Source organism: Salvia hispanica, chromosome 5 (genome assembly GCF_023119035.1).
Source record: "Salvia hispanica cultivar TCC Black 2014 chromosome 5, UniMelb_Shisp_WGS_1.0, whole genome shotgun sequence".
Taxonomy (NCBI): Eukaryota; Viridiplantae; Streptophyta; class Magnoliopsida; order Lamiales; family Lamiaceae; genus Salvia; species Salvia hispanica.
Window position 1 is genome coordinate 40,830,223 of NC_062969.1, and position 27,052 is coordinate 40,857,274.

The 27,052-nt window shown below is 32.5% G+C and overlaps 2 protein-coding genes across 2 annotated transcripts; one reads left to right on the forward strand and one right to left on the reverse strand.

The window, feature by feature from the left end:
- Positions 1–2,780: 2,780 nt before the first annotated feature.
- On the forward strand, positions 2,781–8,455 carry LOC125186362 (nuclear pore complex protein NUP85). The gene is made up of 18 exons (XM_048082712.1): positions 2,781–3,202; positions 4,239–4,341; positions 4,429–4,539; positions 4,631–4,714; positions 5,035–5,106; positions 5,199–5,255; positions 5,399–5,518; positions 5,590–5,790; positions 5,929–6,039; positions 6,124–6,161; positions 6,404–6,560; positions 6,720–6,821; positions 6,940–6,996; positions 7,152–7,298; positions 7,455–7,525; positions 7,617–7,704; positions 7,891–7,947; positions 8,023–8,455. The coding sequence occupies exons 1-18, from the start codon at positions 2,850–2,852 to the stop codon at positions 8,215–8,217; spliced, it is 2,124 nt and encodes a 707-aa protein (XP_047938669.1). The 5' UTR covers positions 2,781–2,849; the 3' UTR covers positions 8,218–8,455.
- Positions 8,456–18,179: 9,724 nt separating this feature from the next.
- LOC125190417 (dehydration-responsive element-binding protein 3-like) lies at positions 18,180–19,116 on the reverse strand. The gene has a single exon (XM_048087730.1). The coding sequence runs from the start codon at positions 18,991–18,993 to the stop codon at positions 18,364–18,366; it is 630 nt and encodes a 209-aa protein (XP_047943687.1). The 5' UTR covers positions 18,994–19,116; the 3' UTR covers positions 18,180–18,363.
- Positions 19,117–27,052: the final 7,936 nt, after the last annotated feature.

The following is a 27,052-nucleotide window of genomic DNA, read 5'->3' on the forward strand; positions in this document are numbered from 1 at the left end:
GATTAATTCCAAAAAATATCAGTAGGGGCATTAATGTCAATTAACTACATATTTAGTTATAACTAACTTTTAAAAGAAATCCAAAAACTTTAAATCTATATAACATATATCAAATTAAAGATAATTTCATAAGGATTCCATAATATAATGCATGCATATGTTCCGACGTCAAAATTTGAAAAAAAATTCAAAAATTTTAAATTTTTTTGTACAAGCAGAAATGTCAACATACTATATAAAATATGTCAATATAATAAATGTAGAACGTCAATAATATAAACAATGAGTTAACATTCTTAAAGCATTGTGTTGACATTCTCAAAGCATTGTGTTGATATTTTCGGAACATTATATTGACATTTTCATCCAAAACCCTAATTTGGATTTTTTTTTATCTTTTTCAATTTTATTAATAAAAATGAAAATTACACGTGACAAATTGTAGACGACCCCTTTTCTAAAATCATATGGCCTTAAATTAGTTGTACTCCCTCCGTCCCAGATAATTCGTCTCAATTTTCCATTTCGGTCCGTCCCACATAATTTGTCCCACTTCACTTTTACCATTTTTGGTAGTGGACCCCATATTCCACTAACTCATTCCTACTCACATTTTATTATAAAACTAATATATAAAGGTAGGACCACGTTCCACTAACTTTTTCAACCTACTTTTCATTACAATTCTTAAAACCCGTGCCCGGTCAAAGTGACCCGAATTATTCGGGACAGAGAAAGTAGTTAGTAATTAAATGATGAGTTAGCAATTGCTCACTCCCCTAACTAATTATATTAATTGACTTGGCATTTTTAAAATGATGTTATAGAAATTGTTGAAAGAGACATCGTTTTAAAAAAGAAAACATCCTCTCCAATTTTAGTCCCGTATAGTTCTATAGTCTCCTCTCATTACGTAGCCAGCTAGCCATCATGGCTATGGAGAGTCCATAACACGGTGGTGCGCTGATTACCGGCCATAATGGAGGTTCATGCCCCTCCACGAGCTTCCCTCTAGACACAGTTGCCCTACACAGTATAATGAAAGATTGCATGTTATAACGAGTGGGAATAATTCTCCACTGATTTATCCGACGAGGTATATTAGAGAACGTCGAATCATTAATCTACCGAATTCCTCGTCATTTCCCCTTCGTCTCACCATGTTGTGTCTACGGCTTCCGCTTTCTATTGTTGCCGCAAGTTTTCGGCGATTAGAGCACTCCCAATGGTCCGGCGATAACACTCGGCGATTTTTCGCCGAAAATCGCCGAGTTATCGCCGGCCGTTGGGTGTGTTTCGGCGATAATTCGCCAACTCCCGATTCATCGCCGAATCATCGGCGCCCACTGTAGGCGCGATTCGGCGATTTTTCGGCTTTACTCTTTTTTTTTTTTTTTTTTTTTTTTTTTTTTTTGAGTTAGGGAAAAATAAGAGAGAAACCATTGGAGTAGTTGGCTAAAAGTTGGCTAAAAATTGGGGATAAATTTTGGTGCTGATGTGGCAGGAGTTAGAGAGAAATAAGAGAGTTTTTAGGGAGAGCATTGGGAGTGCTCTTACTGCCTTAGCATTCTCGACTCGACATGTTGCATCGCCATTGAATGATTCAATTCCTGACTAATCAAATGGCTCCTCGAAGGGGAGGATCCTGCTCGACAATCATGGACTCATGTTGCAGAGAATAGTGGGTGATTTCGAGCATGGGGAGGAACAAATGGTGACTGTCTACAACAATTTTAAGCAATTTATCACTATTTCCCTATAAATAATAAACTAAAAAGAATAAAAATCAAAATGATGTTATTTTGTTTTATGAAACACCGTGATCTATAAGTTCATGATACTCGTTGAAAAATTAACATTGTGATCAAAGTTCATGATACTATTATATATACAAAAAGTTTATGAATAGACCACTAGTAATATTTCAGAAATTGTGTAATAATAAGCATTAATAAACATTAAAAATACTGCGATGTGATTATGTTGAAAAAAAGTAACAACATAACAGTATTTTTTATTCTCTGGGACTATTATATTATTGAATTGATTGATTAACATAATTTGTGAATTTGATTAAGATTAATGTAATAATTTCAAAACATAAATCAACTACATACACTACATTACAATTTTTACCATTTCATTAACTTAGGTGCTCTTTTTGCATTAAATTATTGTCCAAAAAAAAAAAGCTAAATAATACAGATACTTTTAGTCGATATTAATTTATAATTTAGTGGATATTAATTTATAGTTATACCAAATTAATGGCAATAACATCCTTCATTTGACTACGTAGTACTCCCTCCATCTGCGAATAAGAGTCTCGTTTTTTCCATTTTAGTCCGTCTGTGAATAAGAGTCCCAGTTAACTTTTACCATAAATGGTAATAGAGTCTCACCTTCTATTAACTCATTTTACTCACATTTCATTTAAAATTAATATATATAAGTGGGGCTCTTATTCCACTAACTTTTTTTCACCCACTTTTCTTAACATTTCTTAAAACCCGCGCCGCCCATGAATGAGATTCCTAATGGCGGACGGAGGGAGTATATAGTTATACATTTAGTGGCATTAACATTTCACTTGGCTACATAAATTATAAACATAATTTATTAATATTTATAATTATTCCCAAAATTTATACATATTCAAAATATTGCCTAAAACTCGACTTTTATATAAGCATAGATCGATAGATATATTAATTTGTCTTAATTAATTAATACTGAGAAAATCACAAAAAATAAAAAGCGCTATTTTGCTGTGACAGTGCTCCAAATTAACTCATTCACTCTCTCCTCTCTAAGCCCTTGCAAAACCCTGAGCAGAATATTCCGGCAGGATGCCGGCAGTGACCTCAGATTCCGGCGAGTTCAACTCGCTCTCCATCGTTCCACACTCTCTGGAGACGCAGACGCCGAGAGTCTATCCTCTGCGGACGCGCCGCACAGCGCCGCCGTTCGGGCGCGTCTCGATCTCCTGGGGTCGTGGAAGCACGCTCCGCGTCTCACTCCTGCAACCTGGAGGAGTTGAATCCGATGGGGAAGTTGTGGAAGTGAATCTCACCAATGCGGAGGAAGGAGGAGAAGTTTCCGAAGCTGAGCGGCAGAGAATCGCGCACGGCTCGGTCACGCCCTTCGCGCTTCTCCAGAGCCGGAAGAATCAGATGGACGAGTTGCAGTATGACAAAACTTGGTAATTGATTGGTGTGCAGTCAATTTGTTTAATTGTTATTGTTAATGAATTGAGCTGATTTTGAATCCGCTGAGGTTGGGAAGAAAGGTATTTGTTCGAGTTAGATATGTGAGACTGAAATAGCTGATTGTTTCTGTTTGTGTTGTTTGTTAAAATTGAATTTTGGAACTGTGTGTTTTGGTTAGAAGACCGTTGGTTGAGATGTTAGGCAGCATAGATGCTTAGTGAATTGGGTATTAGTGTCTAGTAGCCTTATTTTAGGGCTTAATTCTTGTTCAAGATCAGGGAAAAGTACTTGTGGTAGCCGTATATCAAAAGAGATTCTGTAGGTGACTCTCTTAGATAGGAACTCACTCGAAATCCATCTAAGAGTATTCATGGAATTTCTTAACAAGAATGTGTTATAACACCTATACTACTTTTTGTATGGAAGCTGAACTGCTCTCCCATTACTTTCTGGCGTAGGAGTCGATTTCCAGGATAAGGCTCCTTTGTGGATATGTTTCCGTGATTTTAGAATATTCAGTTATGCATCATGCATGGCATGAACGGGAAAATTCAACCAATAGATTGCTTGTAGGGGTGCTTATACGAGCCATGGGTGAAGCCGAATTTGTTAAGGTGGGGCAAATGCCCCTCCTCAAATATATTAACGTATGCTAGTACTATTTTATTATCTAATTTTGCAAAAAACACTTAAATTTCTTTATATTTGCCCCTTCTCAAATTTTTAAATTTCCTTCACATATAAGTTTGCCCCCTTTCATTTATATTCCTGGCTTCGTCTGTGTACAGAGCTTCTCTGCATTACTTATTCACGAGGATGAGCTAAAGCCTAAATGGCAGTTCACCTGTCCATAATATTCAGTTATCATTTTTTCATGTATCATTCACTTAAGTTTTATGGAAAATTGAAATTGAAAAATTGTTTTCACTGTATCTTTCACCTTCAGCTGTCATTTATTTATCAGCAATCTCCGGTATTTTCGAATTCTTGGACCTTTGAAAGCCCATGAACTTTCTCTCAAACATGCAGGTGGGTACATGTAATGGAGTACAGCAATGAAATTAAATCTCTCCTTGGTACTTCAAAGTCATATATTACACCAACCATCGAAGACCCGAAGGCATTATTGGAGGTAACTCTTCATTTCTTAAGGTGTTAGCATTTTTGCAGCTTATCAGATTTTTAGGATTCCTTTATCTGACTGTAGCATATAAATCAGGATGTTGAGCAGCCAACCTCATTGAAAGCTGCCTGGGAACTGGTGGAAATGTTTTATGCAGATAAGCAATCTCAGACCTGGATTCCTGAACGCCTCCTTGATTGGTTAGCTGTATGGGACTTCCTATTGTTATCTTCTTTCACCTTGCAGTCTTCTTCTCATCTTTTGTCCATGGCAAATAATAATGCCTCTTTTTTTACAGGATTTTGATTGTTTGCTATCTGCAACTCAGCCAACTGTCCATGCAAGACTTGTGGCTTTCCAGAAAGCACTTGTAACCATACAGGTCATTCGTCACTTTATCTTTGACATTCATGGAACCATATATCACTCACTTTTTTTGTTCTTCTTGAACTGCATCTGCTCCCCCCATCTAGTGTCAAAAATTTAGTTTTAACATCTGAATTCACATTGCTTTGGAATAAAACATGTAAATCATTTATTAGCCGTTATTATAACATTATAGAATAATGTTAGGTAGAATTTGATTTGTTAATATGCACATAGAGATACAACATATTCCTATCTATTAACTTCAGTATGGGATCATTTCAGATTTGTCCAGTGTTTCTCTCTTGACTCTTTTCATTTACTTTCTCTTTGCAGGAAGTTGAGAATGATCCAGAGTATTGGGAAATTATGTCGTCTGCTTTAAGCATTGGCTGGCTAGACATTGTTGTGAGTTTATATAAATCGAACAAGTCCCTTCCATGTAAAAGTTGAATACTACTTTATAGGTGCGTGCTGCTTCTCATGCTAAACATTTGCAGGTAAAAATGTTGCGGTTGCATGGATCTTACCAGTTGGACCAGCTTGGAACTCGAGAGGTAAGTCTGACTAAAATCTCTACTCTGTATAAGAAACTAATCTGGAAATTATTCAAAATAATAAGTTTTGCTCAGATGTGTTGATTTATTCACCAACCTTATATACGAATAACATCTGGATCTTTTGCGCGATGCTGAAACAGATTGAAAGTGGACTCGTTGAAGCAGTTGCTGTTCTTATATCACAGATGCCACGATTGCGTCCTCATATATCAGATGAAAAATTAGGAGAATGCTACAACACCAAGCCTGAGTTTATGAAAGTAACATATATACTTGAGAATTAGTACCTGAACATTAAATTGTACTATTCTTTATACATCTCATTTGTCAGGCATGGGAGAAGTGGAGAACTCAAATCACTAAACTGGACTGCCATCCTTACTGGCTTCAGTGTGATCATAAACAGACCAGAGATGGACTTAAAAACATGATTCAGATAATGCTGGGAAATGCTAATGTTATCTCCAACGCAACATATCACTGGATAGAGCTTTACATTTCTCACCTTTTGTATATTAGGCCTTTCACTGTGGTAAGTTCGATGAGCTTGATGTTTCATATTTGCTCGGTGTAGTTGCCTATCTAGATTGTGGAAAATGAAGTTGAAGAGTAATTTTGATCTCCATTAATCCATTTAACATCCGTATTATAAATAATTGTTCTGTTGCAGGGTTTAGAAAGTATGTATACCCTAGCCCAGAAATGCATGCATTTAAAACCAATTACCAATCGACATAAGTTGATGGGACTCTTAATTGGGATTCTTGAAGAAAATACAGAGGTAATGCCTCAATTTTTGGTCCTAGAATTGCCTATATTTTTTTGCCTCATTCTGCAAGCCTTTGAGTGATCATTGATGTTTCAGGTTGTTCTCGCCGAATGCTCAAGATCATTTGGCCCCTGGTAAGAGATGCTGTTCTCTTCTTCCTTCCTTGGTTTGTGCACAGAGCTGTAGTTCAGCTATTTTTATGTGATACAGTTGTAAAATTGTGCAAATAATTCTTGGTGCTCCTTGATAACTGTTCACACTTGACAAAGCAGTAGTGTTTTTTCCATTGTGGGTGTATGTAACTTATGTCATTCCCTGATATTTGGTAAGTGAATCAATAAAATCATGTGGTGGTTTATCTTTTATCTTTGAACAGGATGATAACCCATGCTGCAGAGCTGCTGACAGCTGGAAGCGCTCAAGCAGAAATGCTTTTGCATGAGGAGCAGTCTAAGATTGGAGGAATCTGCATAGAAGAGCTTCATCGACTGATTTATGCTCAAGTTCTATCATCTCATGTCTTGACATGGAATGTGAGTAGTGAACCAGCAGTTGTGTTTTGGCATTGCTCTTGATGCCTCCTAGCCTTTTGACATTGAGGACCACACATATTTGATATAGGTTCAGTTTTTTACTTGTAAAATTCTTCCAGTACTCCCTATTTCTGATATACTTTTATTCTGGTCCTTCAGATCGCTCCTATATATTTGACTTCATGCATGAAGCAAGGTTTGGGTTTATTGGAGAATTTACTGTACAAGCAGCCCGTACAGCGTCAGCAAGTGTTATCGGAGGTGCTTGAGGACTGCAACATTCTATTTTGCCTGTTTCTGTCAAAATCCCTGAATTCACATTAACCTTCAGCATCGATTACTGGAGCTCTTAGACAGTGTACCTTTTCTCTTTATGCAGAGCATAGAGATCTGTCGTCTCAATGGAATAGATTATGTTAGTCGCCATATGATGAAGGTATGTTTCAAGCAATGATTACCTATCTCCTGGGATTGTGCTGCATGTACCACAAGGATCTCATCCTTACTGATGAAACAATTTTTTATGTGCTTCTCATTTTGAATACATGCCTGTGAAGTTTACTTGTAACAATATGTCGTCTATGAAAACAGATAGCTGGAGTTCATTACTGGAAGCATGGAGACAAAGGTTCCGCTGTGCACTGGCTGCAGCAAGCTCAGGATGAAGTTCGTTTAAACCGAATTGCGAAGCATTTATTTGATATTGTTGGAAAATCAGTTTCTGATGAAAGTTTCAAGGTAATGTTACACAGAAATTATATGTTACCTCACGAAATTTAACAATGATTAGTTCGTACTGCGACTACTTGACTAGGTTTACCAGTATCAAAAGATAAAACATAGTTTATAAATATATCAACTTTCTTAGTGTATTGTCTCCCTTCTTTCGTGCAGCAATGGGAAGGAATGATTGATTTGCTGGGAACTGAGTCCAGAACTGCTGGCGGTCTTGAGTTCTTGAAAAAGTATGCAATTTTCATGCTTTCGATAGTTGCAGAGTTCTACGTGCTCTTTACTGATTTCTGAATCTCTGATCCTTTGGTTGACGATCCTCAGGTACAGGGATTTCCGGCGATCCCTCCAGCAAGTTCAGGATGGATTCGCAACTGACGATGCTAGAAAAGCTTCAGAAGCCCTCGTATCTGTAAGTTGATGTATCACTGTTATATGTCTTCACTAGTCAAATTTATTGAAGTTCCACAGGAATGTTTACCTGCCCGGTGGCTTGACTTGGCTCGTTCCACCCGTCTATTGCTAAAACGAGAAACTAAGCACAATTATCTCCAACGTACTACAATCTAATTAATGATCCCTGAATCCATTTGTACAGCTAATGAGAAACCCTTCTACACCTCAACAATTCTGGCTTCATCTGTTAAACGAGTCAGTAAGTAACTCTTCCCCTAGCTGAACCAACGATGAGCTTTGTTACATGATTCTTCAACACCTTAATCCTGTGCAGCTGGAATTGCTGAACTGGAAGGATCGTCCCTTGTTCAACGTTTCTCAAACGAACCTTTTGTTGAATAAGTTGCAAGATCTGTCGCTTGCACGACTTCTGCCAGGCTACGTTGATGCTGACTTGCCACCAGAGGCCTTCAGGTCCGTCCGACTGGCCCTTGCCACCAATCTCGGCCGCGCCATCCTTGAAGAGTAAGAGCCCTTCCTCAATGCGTGACCTCGTTGTTAGTTTGTGTTACACCTGTCTGGGAACTTTTCCAACTTTTATGCTAGGTTTGTGTATCGACTGAATGTGTTGTTTCATAATATGGATTTTCAATTAATTGTAATTACTAATTAATTATATTTATATGTTATAGTAGTATATTACACATGTATCCAATCTTTAACCATCTCATTGCTTCATTCTTTTATCCTGATTTTTTTTCTATTTATTGCTGTCTTTATCTTGATATTTGTTGATTATTTCTGTCTTTATATAGTATATTGCCTCATGTTAGATTTAAGCTTATTTTCTAGATAGCACTAATTTCTACCACTCCATATAAGGTCACTGATTTTGGGCTTACTTTAGCTCACTTTATAGGTCCATTAATTCGATCTTCTGTACTATTATGGTCCTTAAATTGTTATTAGGCCCAATGAATTTTTAATACTAATTGTTGAATCATTGATATTAGTCAAAATTGGATTTAATGCCCAAATAATATGACTAGTATGAAAAGGTCACGTATTTTTTAAAAAAATGGGAAGATGATTTATTACACAATCTTAGTAACAACCTGCAAATAAAATTAATTTTATTTTCGGTTTATAGTTTACACAATATTTTCGGGTTCGATGATTCAGAATGTTACTCTCACCGAAAACACGCGCGTACTAACAACTAACAATGATAACTACAAAATCCAACATCTCAGTGAATCATAAGTGCTTATATAATCTCATTCTGCTAAATATTATTACATCCTACGTCTCACAATAGGAGTCACATTTGATGTGCGCTCGAATTTTAAGAAATGTTAAAAATAGTGGGTTGGAAAGTTGGTGTAATATGGAGTCCATTTTTTATATTGATTTTATAATAGAATATAAGTGAAGTGAGTTAGTAAAATGTGAGATCTACTACTATTTATGTTAAAAAGTGAAATGTGACTCTTATGTGACTTTTATTATTGAACGGATAAAACAAATAGTGCATATAAAATGTCACAGTGACACCCATTCCATTCCAATAGGCAAGTTTCAACTCCAATCATAGAGTTTTGGGAACAATACTGCAGTTTTATTCAATGCAAAAACTAATCATGTCAATACATTGTCTCTATTGACAATGATAGCTTACAAACTTGGGAAACTTCTGGAATTCAATTAATTTTTTGAAAGGGTAAATATCATGGAGTGAATGCAATGGGATGGACGATAATCCACCCGATGCATCGTCCACCCTAGCGTTCGCTACTGTAGGTGGGCGGACGATGCTCCCCCCATCCTCTGTGGAAGATGAACCATTTTTTTCATCCCCCGCCCCATTGTAGGGATCCAGAGGATAGGTCCGGACGATGCAATACATTTTCATTTTTTTTTTCATTTCTTCAATATATATCACCACATTTTTACTTCATTGCACACCTTTCACAACTCTCTTCCTCATGTCAATTTCACTCTTCCTATCTTTCTATCGCTATAACTTTTTTTTAATTAAGTAAATGTAGGGTTTGTCTTTTAACTTATGGTATTTTTATTGTACTATTTATTTGCTGATAATTTACATATTTACAAACGTAAAAAATAAACAAAATAGTACTCCCTTCGTCCAACTGAAGATGGCTCACTTTCCCTTTTAGTTTGTCCTAACCAAGATGATCCATTGCTAAAAATAATACATTTATATCTGCTTTATTCCTCTCTCCTACTTTGCTCTCTCCAATAGCCAATTGGGATTTACTATATCTCAACGGCATTTAGTAATCTCAATTAAAATTTAATAATTACAACTATTTTTTATTTATGATGAGTAAGCCGAACATATGAGAAGTATTGAATATTCAACACTTTGCAAGAATAAAAATTATCACAAATTACTTTATCTATAATTAACTATAATAACTCAAGAATTTTGCACTTCACTACTATGTTTGTTGATGCCAAATCAATCATCCATCACTGCACATCTCATGTCTCCCATTTTATAAGAGAATCCAGATCATGTACTTTTATGAAATATATTTGATTTATTATCTATCACTAGTTATCAACAATGCCATAAAAATAGGAGTAATGATAAACAACCAAATTTTGTACAACCAAAACAAGATTATATTAGCTATTTTGATGTGTTAATTAAATAAAATCATAAATATAGTTAGTTAACAAATTAAAAACAATTTATTAGTCTTTGGCCTCATTTTCAATTTTTTATTTTTATATTTGAATTATTTCTCTATTATTTTTCAAATTTGAATTAAAGTATGCATTAATTACATTTTATGGTTTAAAAAAATTTAAAAAATTATACTCAAATACCATAATATTATGCACGTTCCCTATACAATATATATGTATATACTTTTTAATTAAATGCATAAATAAATTACTTTTTTTCTCAAATAAACCAATTTTTGGTTGTACAAAATTTGGTTGCATAGACTTATTGTAAAAATAGCTTATATACTGTTTTAGTTTATTCAACATATATTTTTGGTTATTTTGAATATAAATTTAGCTCGACAAAAATCATGAATTTTGTAATTATATATGCTATACTTTTGAGGATATTTGATTTTCTATTCAAGAAAATGACGTACTATATACTATACATATAAATCTCATTTACGCTCGAAACATCAAATTGTGAGCCTTAATATATAGGCAATATTCAATAAATTAAGGCTTAGTTAATTTGATATTTAAAATTCATTTAAACTTTCTTCTCTTAATGTCAAAATCTGTATGCATGTATAATTATGGCTCTTTCTCTATATATATGCTTTTATTGTCAATGTTGCAATATGAACAATCAACGAGTGCGTCCCATTTTTCAGCTTTTATTTTTTTGCTTTTCTTGATTAATTTATTGCAAAAAAGACAAATGATTGGAGTACTTTTAGGCAATTATGTGCACTTTTGTCTTTACACTACAAAAAGGTTTTCTTTTTTGGAGGATTTTCGTTTATTTTCCATTAAATTCCCGATTAATTCTGAGCAATGGAGTATGAAATATGCATTTTATCCTTAACAGAAATTATTAAGAATGGAACATCTCAATATAATATAAAAAACTCGTAGCATCTGAGCACTATGCAAATATTCCATCCATTCTATAATCGGAATAATGGAATACGAGTCCAACTTATATATATTAGATAATAAATTATGAGTAAAGTAAATTGGTGAAATGTGAGCCTACTTACCATTTATGGTAAAAGTGAAATATGACTTTTATTATGAGATGAATAGAAATTACAAAATAAAACTTTTATTGTAGATAGTAGACAAACTAAAATATAATACACTCTCCATCCATTCACAAATTCATCATTTTAAGTCAGTACATCTTTTAGGATATCTAAAGAAAATTTTGAGAAAATAATTAGTGAATATGAAATTTATTTACAAAAGTAGTACTAATAGTAGTAAAAATTAAGTGATAGAAAATTTCGAAATTATAAACCTACAAAGTTTATTGAAGTATGTAAGAAATTGAAACAAGCAAAATAAGAAGGGCCAGGTCGCACGTGCGACGGCTTGAGAGGCTCTAAACGGCGTCGTTTGAGTGATGATATTGTCTAGGGTTAGAGCGTTTAGGACAGAAACAGGAGAGAAAAGACGTGTCCGTACAGACAGCAGGAATGGCTATATATGAATAAGATGTGGCCACATCAACATCCATCACAAAGCTGCTTGCTCACATCACACCATCTTCTCACACATCACTCTCTCCCTCTCTCTCTTTGGGGAATGCCGACACCGCCGCCAGCTGTCACAAAGATTCTCATATTTTTTAAATTTAATTAATTACCCCAAGTAGCGTAATTCTCATTTTAATTTTCATCATCTACCTAGATTATAGGCTTTATAGATGTATCAGTCAGGTCTCACTATTTTTCATATGACGAGATATGAAAATATGAAAGCATAGACAATGGGTCTCAGCGCAGTTGCCAGTGCGGAGTTGTATTAATTTTTAAGTCACGAATTTGAATTCCATCATCCATTGAGAAACTTTCAATCTTAATCCACAAACCAGTCGAACAGGATTAGTAGGTTATGCTAAAAGCGAGTTTAATATACTTGTTGTCTAACAAAAAAAAATGAGAGCATCAACAATGTTGCTCTCTGCAACGGAATGGCCGTTCTTATAGGACGGAAAGCCATTGAAACACTGGTATGAACGTTCCGTTGGAATGATCATTCCTTCGCAGAGAGCACCACTCGATCTGGCGGAACGATGCGCCAGCCCACGTAGTGCAATGTGGGCAGAATAGATAAAAAATGTTCTCACTTTCTTAAATATTACTCCCCCTGTTCCAACTAAGTTGATACAAAATTTTTGGTCACGAAGATTAAGAAATTATGTTTAAAAATATGAGAGAATGAGAGATGAATAAAGTAAGAAAAAGTAAAGTAGGTGATGGAAAAAAGTAAGAGTGATTGAATCTTTTGTTTTTAGTAAAAAGAAGGAAATGACAACTTAGTTGAGACATCCCAAAAGGAATACGACTCAACTTAGTTGAAACTGAGGGAGTAACATTTTTTCATTTTTTTAACCCCTATAAATCATTTATAAATACCCAATTCATCACCCATTTTTTTCGCGAATATATTTTTAACTACTTTGATTTTAAATTCTGTAATATTTAATACGATTTTTAGTTTTGAGGATTTAAATTATGTACTTTTTAATTTTTAGGAATTCATAATGTTATTATGGGTTTTTAATGAATTTTAATAATGAAATGTTTTTATGTTAATTATATTTGTGAATTGAAGAATCGAAATGGTGGGACCCACGAACAGTTATGGAAGAAATGGATTGTTGGAGGTAGTATTCCTTAATTAAGGAATGAAATAAAAAGGATAACAGTGGTTTGAGGGCCATGGATATATCACTGGGTTGCGTTAGTGTGCTAACTAATTTTCAATAATAACTAATAACTTTCAATTCTGTGTATTAAAATTATCAACACAAAGATATAATTATATCAATACAATATGTAAATTTAAATATCAACACAAAGACACAAGTTTATCAACACAAGAATATTGATAAATTTATGTCTTTATGTTGATATTGTTAACATACAAAATTGATATTAGTTATTACTGTAAATTAGTTAGTATTTGATCGCACACTTGTGTATCACATTCTCTTATACACACACTTGCATGAAATTAACAGATTAATGTCAAGTTTCAAGGTTTTTGTTGGGTTATTTGGTCGACCTGATAAGATCGTGCCATTAATAGATTTTAATGATTCGTATTTTGTTAAGTAGTATGAATGTAGCTGGTCGAATATGTTTTCGAGTTGAAAATTTTCTTAGCATGTCATGTTTGAGTTTGTGCTTAATATGTTGAATCACTATTAAATCAACTAGACAACAAATCAACAATATGCTCTAATTGTCGGCCTTGGTATAAATAATTATCATCAATTATGTTATAATTATTCGAGATTAAATTGATCCAAATTACTACTCCTACTTAGGATTTGAATGCTCTTGATCTCGGATCAATTGTAAATTTTATAATAAGAAGAAAATGACTTACTTTAGTTGTCCATGTGAAATCTTCTTCACCTCCGGTAGCACAAGTTTGATGAAATTGATAAGTGGAGATAGGGATAGCGAAAGTGTTCATTTTATTAAGTATTGTGTTATAGCGCGCGGCCATGAGTAGTAGTAATATATAGTACTATATGAATAATCTGATAAAATTTAGTAAAGAATGCCAAAAGTGTAAATTGAAGTAGTAGGTAAAAGGTAATTATAGTTAAAGAATGTCAAAAGTGTAAATTGAAGGTTGTTGTGAAACGAGAATGGTATAATATGACATGAGTAATTATACGTAATACTATCTCAATGCTAAGTATTGGTTGAATGCATCCCACTGAACATTAGTATATCATAAAACTAAATCATATCTAATCCATCGAATCACATCTCGGTTATGATTAATTTTACACTACTTAAAGTCATGTTAATGTTACGATGAAAAATATATAAGGTAATACATTTAAAATATTTTTTCAAGGTGCCAATCATTAAATAATATGCAAAATTATTCATTACTCATGTCGTTTTCTTTATCAGTAATTTAATAAATTTTATAGTTAATCATTACATATTTCATGCAAGGTTTACACACATTATCTATGTATGACGATATATAGATTCTTTCATTATTTTCCGACAATATTAAAATTTTGTACTCTATGCTAGTTGTATTCTACATTTTTGGACATGTAGTGGATTTTCAACGAGTAGGACCATTTCCTTCATGAGTATGAATACATGTCAATTTTAAGTAGACTATAGGCAACTTTAAGAGTTTAATAATTAGGAATTGCATATATGTCAAAGTGTCTTTTTATATAATACAAGAAATATAATATAATCAAGACAAGTGTTTATAGGGGGGGTCTTCTTTTGATCACAGACAAGGTAATATTACCTACTTAATTAAATCTTACTTTGAATCCGGATGCAATCTTGTCATTGTGACTAATAATAACTTTAAATTATAAATTTCATCCTTTCTTAAAAAAAAAGCTAAATAGAGGAATAATATGCTACAGTTATTTTGCTTTCATGTTTTACGTATATGAATTAAATAAACTAATAATTGTGCTCGGAAATTCAAATTTGAATTATTATTTATAATTATTTGAAGCATTAATAATTATAATTATTTTAAGTATTAATAATCCAATTAGAAATGTATTTTACCCCAATTACATAGTATAAATTCATAGGATTTAAGATAAAGAAGTATTAAGAAATATAGGATTTAAGATTTGAAGTAATGTTTCACTTGTTTCACTTGATACATTAATTACTTTTCTAAGTAAATATGCGAAGTGTATCGCCTAGTGGTGTTCATCATTCTAACACATATATAAATGCACTACTTGCCAATTTATCAAACAAATCGAATAAAACCAACAAATTACCCGAAACCGACCAATAATAATAATATGGACAATTGGAAGTAATTTTAGATTATTTTTATAATTATTTGGATTTGCTAGCCGACTCAATATATATATGTAGTGTTGTTGCATAAACTTCGACATAAATTATCAGAACAACAAGTTAAATGTACATTTAATTAATTTTTACTTATACTTTTGGCATCTAATTGTTCCATTATTAGTAAAGCGAATCTTAACTGAATCATTAGGGACATCATAGCCATTTGATAATTAAATTGCTAATGTAGACATTTTGTTTTTATTCATTAATTAAAAATTATAGTACTAGTATATGTGTGTACGTAGTCCTGTTTGGGTTTGTGGTATCAATATAGTGGTATTACTTACATTTTTGGTGTTTAAAAATAACAATTAATGAAAAATTTAAAATTAATTGTTGATCAATTATGTAATTTCGAACATTCAAAATAAATTGAACGAGTGCGCAATATGTAGCATTAATTAGCATTGTTTGAAATATAATATTAATTTTTTTCGAAGAGTAGTCTTTATTCATGTGAAACCTTTTTAAAAAATATAATAAATGTGCAGCTAATTATTAGTTTATATTATTTTCATAGATCGATAAATAGTTTATAAGCTGAAGAGCATGCTAGTACTAGTACTATTAATTAACAAGTTTCACAACAAAATAAAAACATATTTATTCTTAAATTACACCTGTAATTATTTTACTGCAACTTGTGTTTTTTAATCACCTACTATTGCTAGAAAGAACTTGCCGACTTCAGTATTCTTTCTAAAGTAGTAGTATAGTAATACGTTTTTTATAATCTGTGGATCCTACTAATTTTATTATAACTTACTAATATTTATTTCCTTAATCTAATGAAGAGTAAGAAACATAAAAAAAATAGGGAATATTCGAGCAAGTCTTATTCGTCATTCAATCAGATTTTAACGGATAATGATTAGTTAGAAAACCTAACCCTATCTATAAAAACCCCAATTAAAAAACTTTATGTAAACTCAATCTAGCATCACTATAATTTTTATTGTAGAAAGAATTATGACTAGCTAGTTAGTTAATCATGTCGATCGTCAAATAAGATCATTCAAATGGAGAAATTAATTAGATAAAATATCTAAGTAATATCAATTTGATTGACTGAAGACAATTTAAAAACTGGGAAATACAATATTTGATTTGGTTTGTCTTTTAGCTTTGTTATTTGTGTGGTGTGTATTGGACTTGAAAATTATGTGTACACTAGCTAATTATTAATCACGAAGTTAAAGATGATAAGAACTTTGATATTAGGGCGTTTTGCTTTATGTCCTTTTTCATATTTACAATATTACACTCACAAGTTCGTAGTTTAGCTTAATTAACTATATATTAGACTTAATTATCATACTAATTATGATTAGATAGTTGCTTAGACTTTGTTTACATTTAGTAACTATCAAATCGTGCAGATAATAAATAACAATAATATTATTAATAAGACAAGGGTGGATAGAGTTCTATACATAAACCCTAAATTATGATTTCTTTTTTTATGTAAGTCGTTTTCAAGAGGTCATTAATCCACTTTCTTAATTATAACTTTAGTTAAAAAGATTGTCGGGTAGAATGATTAATTGGTTGATTTTGACTAATAAATTTTTATTAGGAACGAATGTTGGAAAATGGTGCGACACAAGGAATTTCGCTAATTTGATTAACACCATCAATATAATTATAAACATGTGATAATCCATATAATGTAACGTACTTAGTTATCGATCTCACTAAATTATTAGTACAATATGTAGGAAAATAAACATATTCCATTGCTATGAATATATGCACATCAAATCGAGATTGAAAAAGTTTTTATTGAGTTATTAGTTTTATAAAATAAAATACATTTGTTGAATTGATCGACAATCTGGCTGCATAATGAGACAACTCGCCAAATTTTATGTGAAAATTTTGCTCCTAAATATCAGAATTGATATAGTTTGTGTATTTAAAAAAATATCTTCGAGTTATCCTTTATTTAAAATAATATTAAAGCTCGTACAAAATCTCGAAATTAGACAATTATTTTGATAATAGATTATATATACAGTGAAAATTTTGGACGTTATAGATAGACGAATTCCAAGGTTGCAGTGGTAATGGAAGTAAATTGGTAAAATATACGTATGCATGTTGTATCTATATATGTGGAGTATTCTTTTTAAAGTACTGTTTTGGACCCTCAAAATGTATTTTGTCTGGAAAAAAGATTTGATTCAACAATGTCGACCCATTGATTTTATTTCTAAAAGGGTGGATCGATTCTTTTTTCACATTAGTGTCCTTTTTATTGTCGGAATGTCTTATTCTCGTATTTTACAATAATATTAATAATAATAGTACTATATGGTTGTAATAATAATAATATTCAGTATAATTGGAAATATAATAACAAAAGAAAGAAAGAAATTACATGAGTTAAATTGATTATATATACTACCAAAAGCTTACACACTACAATTATATTCCATGGACAAATAATGTAAAATTAAATAATGATTACATGTGCCAAGTTGCAACATGTAACGTTCTTATTCATGATTGAGAATTCGACTTTCTTAGTTATCAAATGGACCATAAATATTTCATCGACAAGTACAATCAAGTGTAGTAATAACTCTATATGCCAGGTAGAAACAAGTAACATGGTTATTTACGATTGGCTTTCGAGTTTTGAAGTTAATGAATGCAGGGCTACGGTCCCCCTTAAAATAAACAATCATTCTAAAAAGAAAAATAATGAAACAATAGATGATGGAGAAGAATAATTGGCACTCCCATATGGAGAAAGTTCACTATAGTACTCTAGCTCTGTAGATTCTCTATCACCTAATTAGACATATAAGTCGTACCTAGATCACTTCAATGTCATATGCCCATATCAAGTCTCAAATATAGTTACATTTCCTACCAAGATGAAATTTTACTCTGTGACTTTCACATATTGTGGTTGCTTGAGCATTTTTGATTAAAAAAGAGTAAGAGAGAATGTACAATAGGATTGATTTGAGAAAGAGAAAGAAGAAATACAAGCCCTTGATTAAAAAAATAAAAAGGGCTAGAATTTCCCTAATTACAGAAAAAGAAAAGAAAAACTCACGTAAAATGCACAATTAAAATCAATAATTCCACAGCAAAGTTTCGAAGCAGCTCGAAATCACCGCATCATCGCCGCCGCCGCCGCCGCCCCACAGCGGCGGCGCGTCGAACCACCCCTCCACCACCGCGTTCTCCACGCACACAATCTCATTCCCCTCGAAACACGGCGGCCCCAAACTCGGCAGCTCCACGATCTCACTCAGCTCCTCCTCCTCCTCCTCCGCCGCCGATATGTCCAGGCACGACACCAGCGACGCCAGCGACGGCGGCGGCGGCGGAGAAGCATCGAATTTGTCCATCGCCGCGGCCCTCGCGGCCGCCTCCTGGACGTCGCGAGGGCTGAGGGAGGCGGGGCGGGGGAGCGCGGCGGCGATATCGGGGAAGTTGAGGGCGGCGGAGGGGCCCTTGATGCTGAGCGCGGCGACGTCGTGCGCACGCGCCGCCATCTCGGGCGTGGGGAAGGTCCCGAGCCAAATCCGCGACTTCTTCCGCGGCTCCCGGATTTCGGACACCCATTTCCCCCAGCTCCGCATCCGGACGCCGCGGTAGACCGGGTGCTTGGTGTTGCCGCCTCCGCCGCGAGCTCGCTTGATCTTTCCGGCTTGCGGCGGAGACGGCGGCTGGGAGGAGTGTTGTTGATCGACATTCATGATTTTTTTTTAATTTTTAATTTTTTTTTTTTTTTTTTGAATGGAGTGATTTTAGTGACAATTTAGTGTGAGAAAAATGTGCATGTGAGATTTTAAACCTTTCCTAACTAGGAAATGGGAATGCGTGGTAGAGACAGAGTATATATATATATAAGATACATGGGATTGTAACTGTATGCGAATATAGTTATCCTAAAATCTTTTTTTTCTATAATTAGGCACTGGAAAAAGTTCGAATATTATAAGTTAGATTAAATTAAGAAAAAAATCGATGATTTCAGATTTTATATACATTAAAGTTATATATGCCTCGACCTTCCCAGCAGTCGCCACTTGTATTATTCTTATTTCTCTCACACCTTAGTTTATTTTCTTGAGTTTTTCTTTTTGAGCTTAAAATATTTTATTTAGAAATACGTCCCCACCAATAATTAATAATTATATAGTAGTAGTAGTAGTAGTATTTTTTTATATTGAGTGATCTATAAGATTAGTTACGTTATCTTTAATTTTTATTAAAATATTAACTATTTTCTCTTTTATTTCTCTTCTACTGTTTCAATTTATACTATATATTAAAGTTTTTATCGGTCATTATAAAAGTATCGGTAGAAAACGAATGCATAGTACAAGTATAGTATTAAAGGTCTAGATTAATTTCCATTTCGTTTAATCATAATTAACAATTCAAGGTCATCTATATATATTATTTCTATAAGTACAATCAAAAGCGTAACTCTCTTGTTTTGAACATTTTTCTATATTTAAAAAAGAATAGAGTTGATTAGGAATATTATGTAAAAATGGGCTCCATCGACCAATTCAATGCGCCACGAAACCCAATCATTTAATTCTCCAGCTTCATTTCATTATTTCTGTTGGCTATATATTAATAAATAAATGACAACAAAATTTCCAAAGGTTACTCGAGTGTATAATCGGGACAAATCCTATTATTATGTAACACGGTAATTTTTTATTCTTGAATAATGAATAAATTAAGGACTGCATTTTTTAATAAACCATGTATATAGCTAGTCAAATTGTAACCTTAATTTGGAATATAAATATGGGCAGTACTTGTTTTTCCAGCATTATATAATAGTTTTTGTTTTTATATTATATATGGATGACAAAATTTCATGAGACATTGAAAAGTATTTGCAACTTCTTTGAAAATTATAGGTGTGCACACTTATTGCAAAAATCAAGTGAATTCAAAATTGTCGTTTCTCCTCTCCAAAATTTCTACCTGCTTGTTTTGAACACTTGTGAATTTTGATGATTCATTAAATTAATAATACTAATATTTATTAATAAAATCCAAAAGCATTTTTGTGTAATTTGATTTTCAGGTTATGGGTTTAATTCGTCCCTTTACATTAATTTCAGTGTAATGATTAGTGAAGGACTATTAACCCTTCATCTCTCTTAAAATTTAAGAAATTAATGTATATTTTGAATACAGGTAGGTTGGTATACATATCAATATACATTATATAAGTAGTATATTAAGCCACCAAAATATTGCCAAGATTCAGTCGAATCTTTATATGATCAGCCACTCACGAAAGTCGCCACGGCTTTCTTTTTTTTTTAAATAAATGTTACTACTATTATTATTATATAGTCCATGTAGGGCTGATAACCCATTTCTAGGGTTTTCTTGTGTGGTCAGTGTCATAATTAAGTTCTTTTTTTCCACAAAGTTATGTTGGTTGGTTACATATCTATATTTATATGATAATGGGATATGAGGTAGCTAATATCAGTGTTATGATCATATATGGCATCAACAATAAGACGTACCTATTTAAATTCTCGATAATTGAATATTTTGCAATATATTTTTGTGTTTGTTATTTTGAGACCAAACCTCTCTTGTAGGTTAATGAATGGTTTGTAGGATTGTATAGAAGGATGGTGTTAGGTTTAGAGTAGCAAGATTTAATTTAAGATTAAGTCGTAAATTTATTTATTAGAAGGGGGTTGACTGTGATTAATTATCACATGACTATCCGTCTAGGATTAAGGCATGAGATTCAATCTCATGAATCAAATATAATACAAATTTAATCATGAGACATAATCTTGCAAACCGAACACCTGCAATGTGTACTCTTTTAATAATTTTGGATACAATAAATATTTTCGTTATTTTTTATATATTGTTTCTATTATAGAACTATTAATTGATGATTAAAATGTACATTAAATGATTTTTCAGAAATCACACTAGAAATACAAACTATTAATTGATGATTAAAATGTACATTAAATGATTTTATAGAAATCACGCTAGAAATAAAAATCTGCAATAATTTGAAGTACTTTTACAACGTGAATATGTCTCTGATAATTTGTGGTCTACACGTAAACTTGGCCGAGCACGATATCTACGAAAGGTCCACTTCAAAAATATATTTGTATTAGTAAAACATATTTCTTGAATAAATAATTATTTATACGTGTATATTTCATGACAAGATGTTTCGTCTTTTATTGTAGCTAGAGAGAAACTATATTGGTTGTGAAAAAAACAACTAAAATCAAGATATTTTGTTTGCTTAAAATAGCTCTGCATTGAAATGGAATTTTAGTTTGGATTCTAATACTTATATAATAATTAAATAGCTCTGCATCGAATCGTTCTGCATTGACGTGATAAATATTTCAGTTGTTAAAAAATCATGCTAGGTGAAATCTACTTACTTTTAATAGATTATAAAAGAGATTTTGGTCAAAAATTAGAGACCCACTTATTTAACTTGTATTATTAATTAATGCGGATTTATCAACGAAAGAAAATTATAGAACAGAATGATGTTAAATCCGACGTATTTTAGGTCCCATTTTTGTAGTATTATACCTCCTCTGTTCCATAGTAATAGGGGCGTTTTTCCATTTCTGCTCGTTCTATAGTAATAGAGTCATTTATCTTTTTAGTAAAAGTCAACACATTTTTCCATACCTACTTTACTTTCTCTTACTTTTTTTTCTCATCATCTCTCTACCTTTTTCATTTTCCACTTTATTCTCTTTTTACTTAACTCACCTAACATAATTTTTCTTAATCTCTGTGCCGAAAAGTTTTGCCTCCATTACTATGTACCGGAGGGAGTAGTATATTGCAAATTGCGTGTTATTAATCACGATTTGATACTAAATTCCTAACTATAATGCCTATGTAAGTACTATTAATAGGCATAGCTCTTTTATTTATCTAATATTGTATTTTGTTAGTATAATTTTTAGTTTGTACCTGTAGGCTTATAAATCAACAATAGTGTTAATAAACATATCATGACTATAAATAGTGTGAATATAAGCCAGACGTGCTAGCTAGCTAGATTTTTAGCTGTCACCATTAAACAGAAATATCGTACTTCATAAATTCTATCAATTTAAGGTTTAAATTTTCTGACTTTGGAGATAGTCATATTTAATTACTTACTTGGTTGTTATATACAGTTTAGTTTACGCGACAATATATATAAAAATGTTGGGTAGTGATAAAATGCAAACTAATATATTGTACAAACTCCAAACTTTTTAACATAATGTCAGCATAATGTCAACACAATGCAAAATTTCAAGATTTTAATGTCAATACAATGTAAACACAATATCATCACAGCATCAACTATTGACATTGTGTTGATATTTTCTGTTGTTAGTATTTTGACATCTATTGACATTTTTTAACGATCCAGACCAGAGTTTGGAGTTTGTACTATATTTAAAATTTTCATTTCATTACATTCCTAAAAATGTTACTATAAATTAATCATCCTAATAGGTGTTATGTCGCCTCAAAGTACTTGTCAATTACTTAAAACAATATGTATCAAAAATGGTGTTTTATCAAGGAAAAGAAGTGCTTAATTATGAAGAAAAATACAATTTACCAGAAAAGGACTAATATGTGGTCACTTAAATATTAAGATTTCGATAATGACTCTTTCTTATACTATTATATATGTATATCCCTTAATTATTGGGGTTCTAGTGTTATAATTAGATTCATTAATATTGGAAGAAAAACGTCTTTCGTTTCAAATCAGTTAGATGTGATGTAGATGTGTTTATCAAATCTGATAAAATCCTTGTTTAGTTATTGAGATCCCAATTTCAAGCAAACCTACATTATTCATTAATTTGTATAAGGAAAAATAAAATAGTACTACTAAATATTTGTAAATATTTTTGAGGCATGAAAAAATTCCTCAAAGGATTTCTGACAAGAGTATGTAAGAAAATAAAAAGAGACAATAGTAAAATTAAGGCATAGTTTGACCTGTGCCCTTTATTGGTAGCAGAATTTCAACCAATTTTTGTGTACAGTTTGTCACATATGTCAGTAAATAACCATAGATTTTACTTCAATAAATGTCCTCGTTCTGGGTTTGCAGTAAAAGTAACAAAATGCATGTCTAGTTAATGCATCAGGTTTAAGATTTACTGATTTAGGTAGAAGTTGAACATATATATAATGGGTAATTGTTTTGTTTGGTCCTTTGAACGCTCTTGCTCGTCATTCTTTTATGGCTTTGAGCATGTTAATCGATCTGAGAAAGTATGCAGGGACGGAGCCAGAAAATTATAGTTGAAGGGGCAAAAGTATAAACATTCAAAATTTTCTTTAGAGAAGCTCAAATTTATGATCCTCGACAACTATAAACCCTTAGTTTTTTTATTATAAACCCTTAGAGAAGGGGCAATTATATTTTTTTATTATAAAATATGGAGGGGCAATTTAGTGCTTAATGTATAAATTAATATAATTTGCTATATAAATCTACATGTACGTGGGAAATTGAGGTAGGGCATTTGCCCCTTCTCTTTATGAATTAGATCTGTCCCTGAAAGTATGGAGTACATATTATTTGAACCATTAATGTATTGAAAAATGTTCTATTATTGTTTTTCTACTATTTTCGAATGTCATGTTACAATTCCAACTCCTCTCATCATGTTTTGAGGGTTTGAACTTCGGACATATATTCTTGAATACAAATCAAATAGCTCAAATTAAATCTCATATTGTTTTTTTGCTATAAGTTGGAAACAATGGATAATGTGTCCAAATATAAGATTATTATCATACGTTAACCCTTAATTCAATAGTTAATCATTGTGAATGCTCAATTCAAAGAATCAAAGTCCATGAATATATAACGACGAATATGCCAGCTAAATCTTTGTTATCCAATTACAATAATTTTGATTAGATCAATAATCCTATTTTTCACTTTGATCGAAATCTGATTTGATAGTTCAATAGTGTCTATTATATAAAACCCTACTATCTTAAAGTTCCCTTTTACTTACAAGCATATATATCTATAATTGCAACTTCTGTACAATACTCATAAATGAGCCAAAGATTGAGGAGGAAATAACACCAAACAATAATACAAATAAAAATATGGTGGTGGAATTGGAAGTCATAATATAGGTTATACCTAACAATACTGTCAAGTATTATTGCAATTACTACTTTTATTTATCTTATATATATATACTACTAAATACCCTAATAAAAGTTGGCTTGTTTGTCCTATTCTTTTGGTCATGAAAGCCTTTAATGCACCCCATCACTTTCTTGTTTCTCCATATTTACTGTGCTGTCCAATTTTGGTAATAACAAATAATATCTGTATGTGTCCTACAATTTTCTAAGTACGTCCCACGAATAATTTCACTGTTTTCAAACATTTTTCATAAATAAAAAAATATTACTAATGCATCACGTTTTATTAGATTTAACAAAAAAAAAATGTACCATAATTTTGGAATAAATGAATACTGCGTCATCCTATAGTATTATTTGTTTAAATGTGTCATTGCAATATATGCACGTCACGTGTATTAATAATATGCACACCTCTATTTTTTCTATGAAGAAAAAATGCTCAAACCACTAATAGCAGTGAGCTAAAGTCCTAACATAAAATAATAGACCAACTCACCAACAACAAAAGAACATATATAGCAAGAACCACACAGTCTCAGTGAATTCATATTGAAAGAAATAAGGTTTGGGGCCTTTGGGCACCAGCCGGCTTCTCACCCACGTCAATCGGTAAGTCATTTATTTCTGGTATTTCAAATCGACCATGTAATGGCGTAAACTATATAAATCCACACCCATTTTATGAAGAAGCGTCATCTGTATAATAACGTTTTTCCAAATCAATAATCCGGCTTATATATTTAGAAACTACTGTAACATCTAAGTATCTTAAATTTGAGAAGAAATGATTCACCAAAGTCTGCATTTATGGCATCACATGACCTAACTCTGATTCATAGACATGGATTTTAAATTTCAACATCAACTAACAGAAAAGTAGGCCCCCATTTCAGTTCGATTTTTATTTTCTTGCTTGCTCTCTCAGAAACATATATTGATATTATATAGTATCTGATTTGAAATTGCATGCATGTGGACTCCATGAAATCTAAATCTAATAATCGAAGCATAATGATCTGTTATTCATGCAAATATGCAATAACATTATATAATATAGATAATTTCATTTATTAATTGATGAAACCACTAGAAATTTCAAGTTTATGGGTTTTAAGCAGACTTGAGCGTCAGAGTCTCTTCCCGACCTTCGTGGCCGGAATCCTTACTCAGTGAAAGAAGATTTACTGAAGAACGCCTTGAACCTCACCATGACATGATCTAGGATATTGAAGAGAATTCAACCTAGAGCTCTTCAATTATGATTTTAGTTGCTAAAGAAATAAATATAGATCTTTGAGATATGATATCTGTTCAAATATAGTAGTACTATCTTAAATAAAGAGATAAATAAGTGAAATACTTTTGACCCAGCGAAATTCATACTTATTTATATTTCTATTGTAATTTTATTCCGTATATAGACTATTTAGCATATCTAAAATTATTTATAAAATTATTGTTTAACAATGCACGTGTATTTCCAACTACATTAAAAATAGGCCTAACATGTTAGCCCAATTAAACATATTAAAGTTGGACCACCTAGATCAAGGTAAGTGTAAGTGGGCCCAAATGATAACTTCTTCAAAGCCCAAATATACAATTAATTTTATAGGAATATGATCACGGAGACTCAAAATATTGTACAAACTCAAAACTATGATCTGGGCCATTGAAAAATGTCAACAGATCACAAAAAAAAATCAACAGGAAAATATCATCAAAATTTCAACGTTAGTCAATGATTGATGTTGTGTTGATATTATGTTAACATTAAAATCTTGAAATTTACACTGCGTTGATATTGTATTGAAGCTGTGTTGAAACTGTGTTGATGAGTTTTGAGTTCATACAATATATAAGTTTGCATTTTAACACTGCCCTATTTTTATATGCAATTTAAGATATTCATTATTAGGTAACTGATTAGTGGTCAACATTACTAAGCTATATAGCATGAAAAAAGAAAATACAAAGTAGAGTACTATTTTATTTCAATAATCAGCATTCTCCTGAAATTACAATAGTAAAACAAACTTAATTTCTCCTTATGAATATCCATGAAAAATAAATAAAAATAAAAGTGCAGAAGCTCAATTCTGGTACCTCCCTATCTATGATTATGCATAATGAGTAGTATAACTAATACAATTCCAAATAATCATAAATTCCCAATTTTCTTGATCAACTCTTTTGTTCCTCTCTACTTTAGAGGGGAGATAAAGTCTCGTGTCACACGGTCAGATAGGTCGATAAAATATTACAAATATGCCACCGGATACGAGTTTAGATCGCACGGTGCGGCCCGCACGAGAGGTCACTCGGGCCGCACGCGAAACACTCTGTTGTACCAAACAGAGTGAAGTATCATATGAAAGATGTCATACCTCTTGGGAGCATTATGCCAAATGAAATGCTTCCTTACCTGCCGCACCCGGTGCTGCATCACGGCGTACCTCGTCTCCGAGATCGAGACGAGGATGTTCTTGAGGTTCGGGATGTCCCTCTCGAGGACAAACACCGCGAAGGCCTCCCAGTTCAGGACGCCGAAGAACGGGGGGACGAAGTTGTCCGAGACGATCA

Bases quoted from the DNA above. Each gene is read 5' to 3' on its own strand.
- LOC125186362 (XM_048082712.1), top strand. From the start codon at position 2,850: ATGCCGGCAGTGACCTCAGATTCCGGCGAGTTCAACTCGCTCTCCATC. The intron at 6,162-6,403 runs GTAAGAGATGCT...ATCTTTGAACAG, and splicing joins TCAAGATCATTTGGCCCCTG to GATGATAACCCATGCTGCAG. The intron at 6,561-6,719 runs GTGAGTAGTGAA...CTGGTCCTTCAG, and splicing joins CTCATGTCTTGACATGGAAT to ATCGCTCCTATATATTTGAC.
- LOC125190417 (XM_048087730.1), bottom strand. From the start codon at position 18,993: ATGAATGTCGATCAACAACACTCCTCCCAGCCGCCGTCTCCGCCGCAA.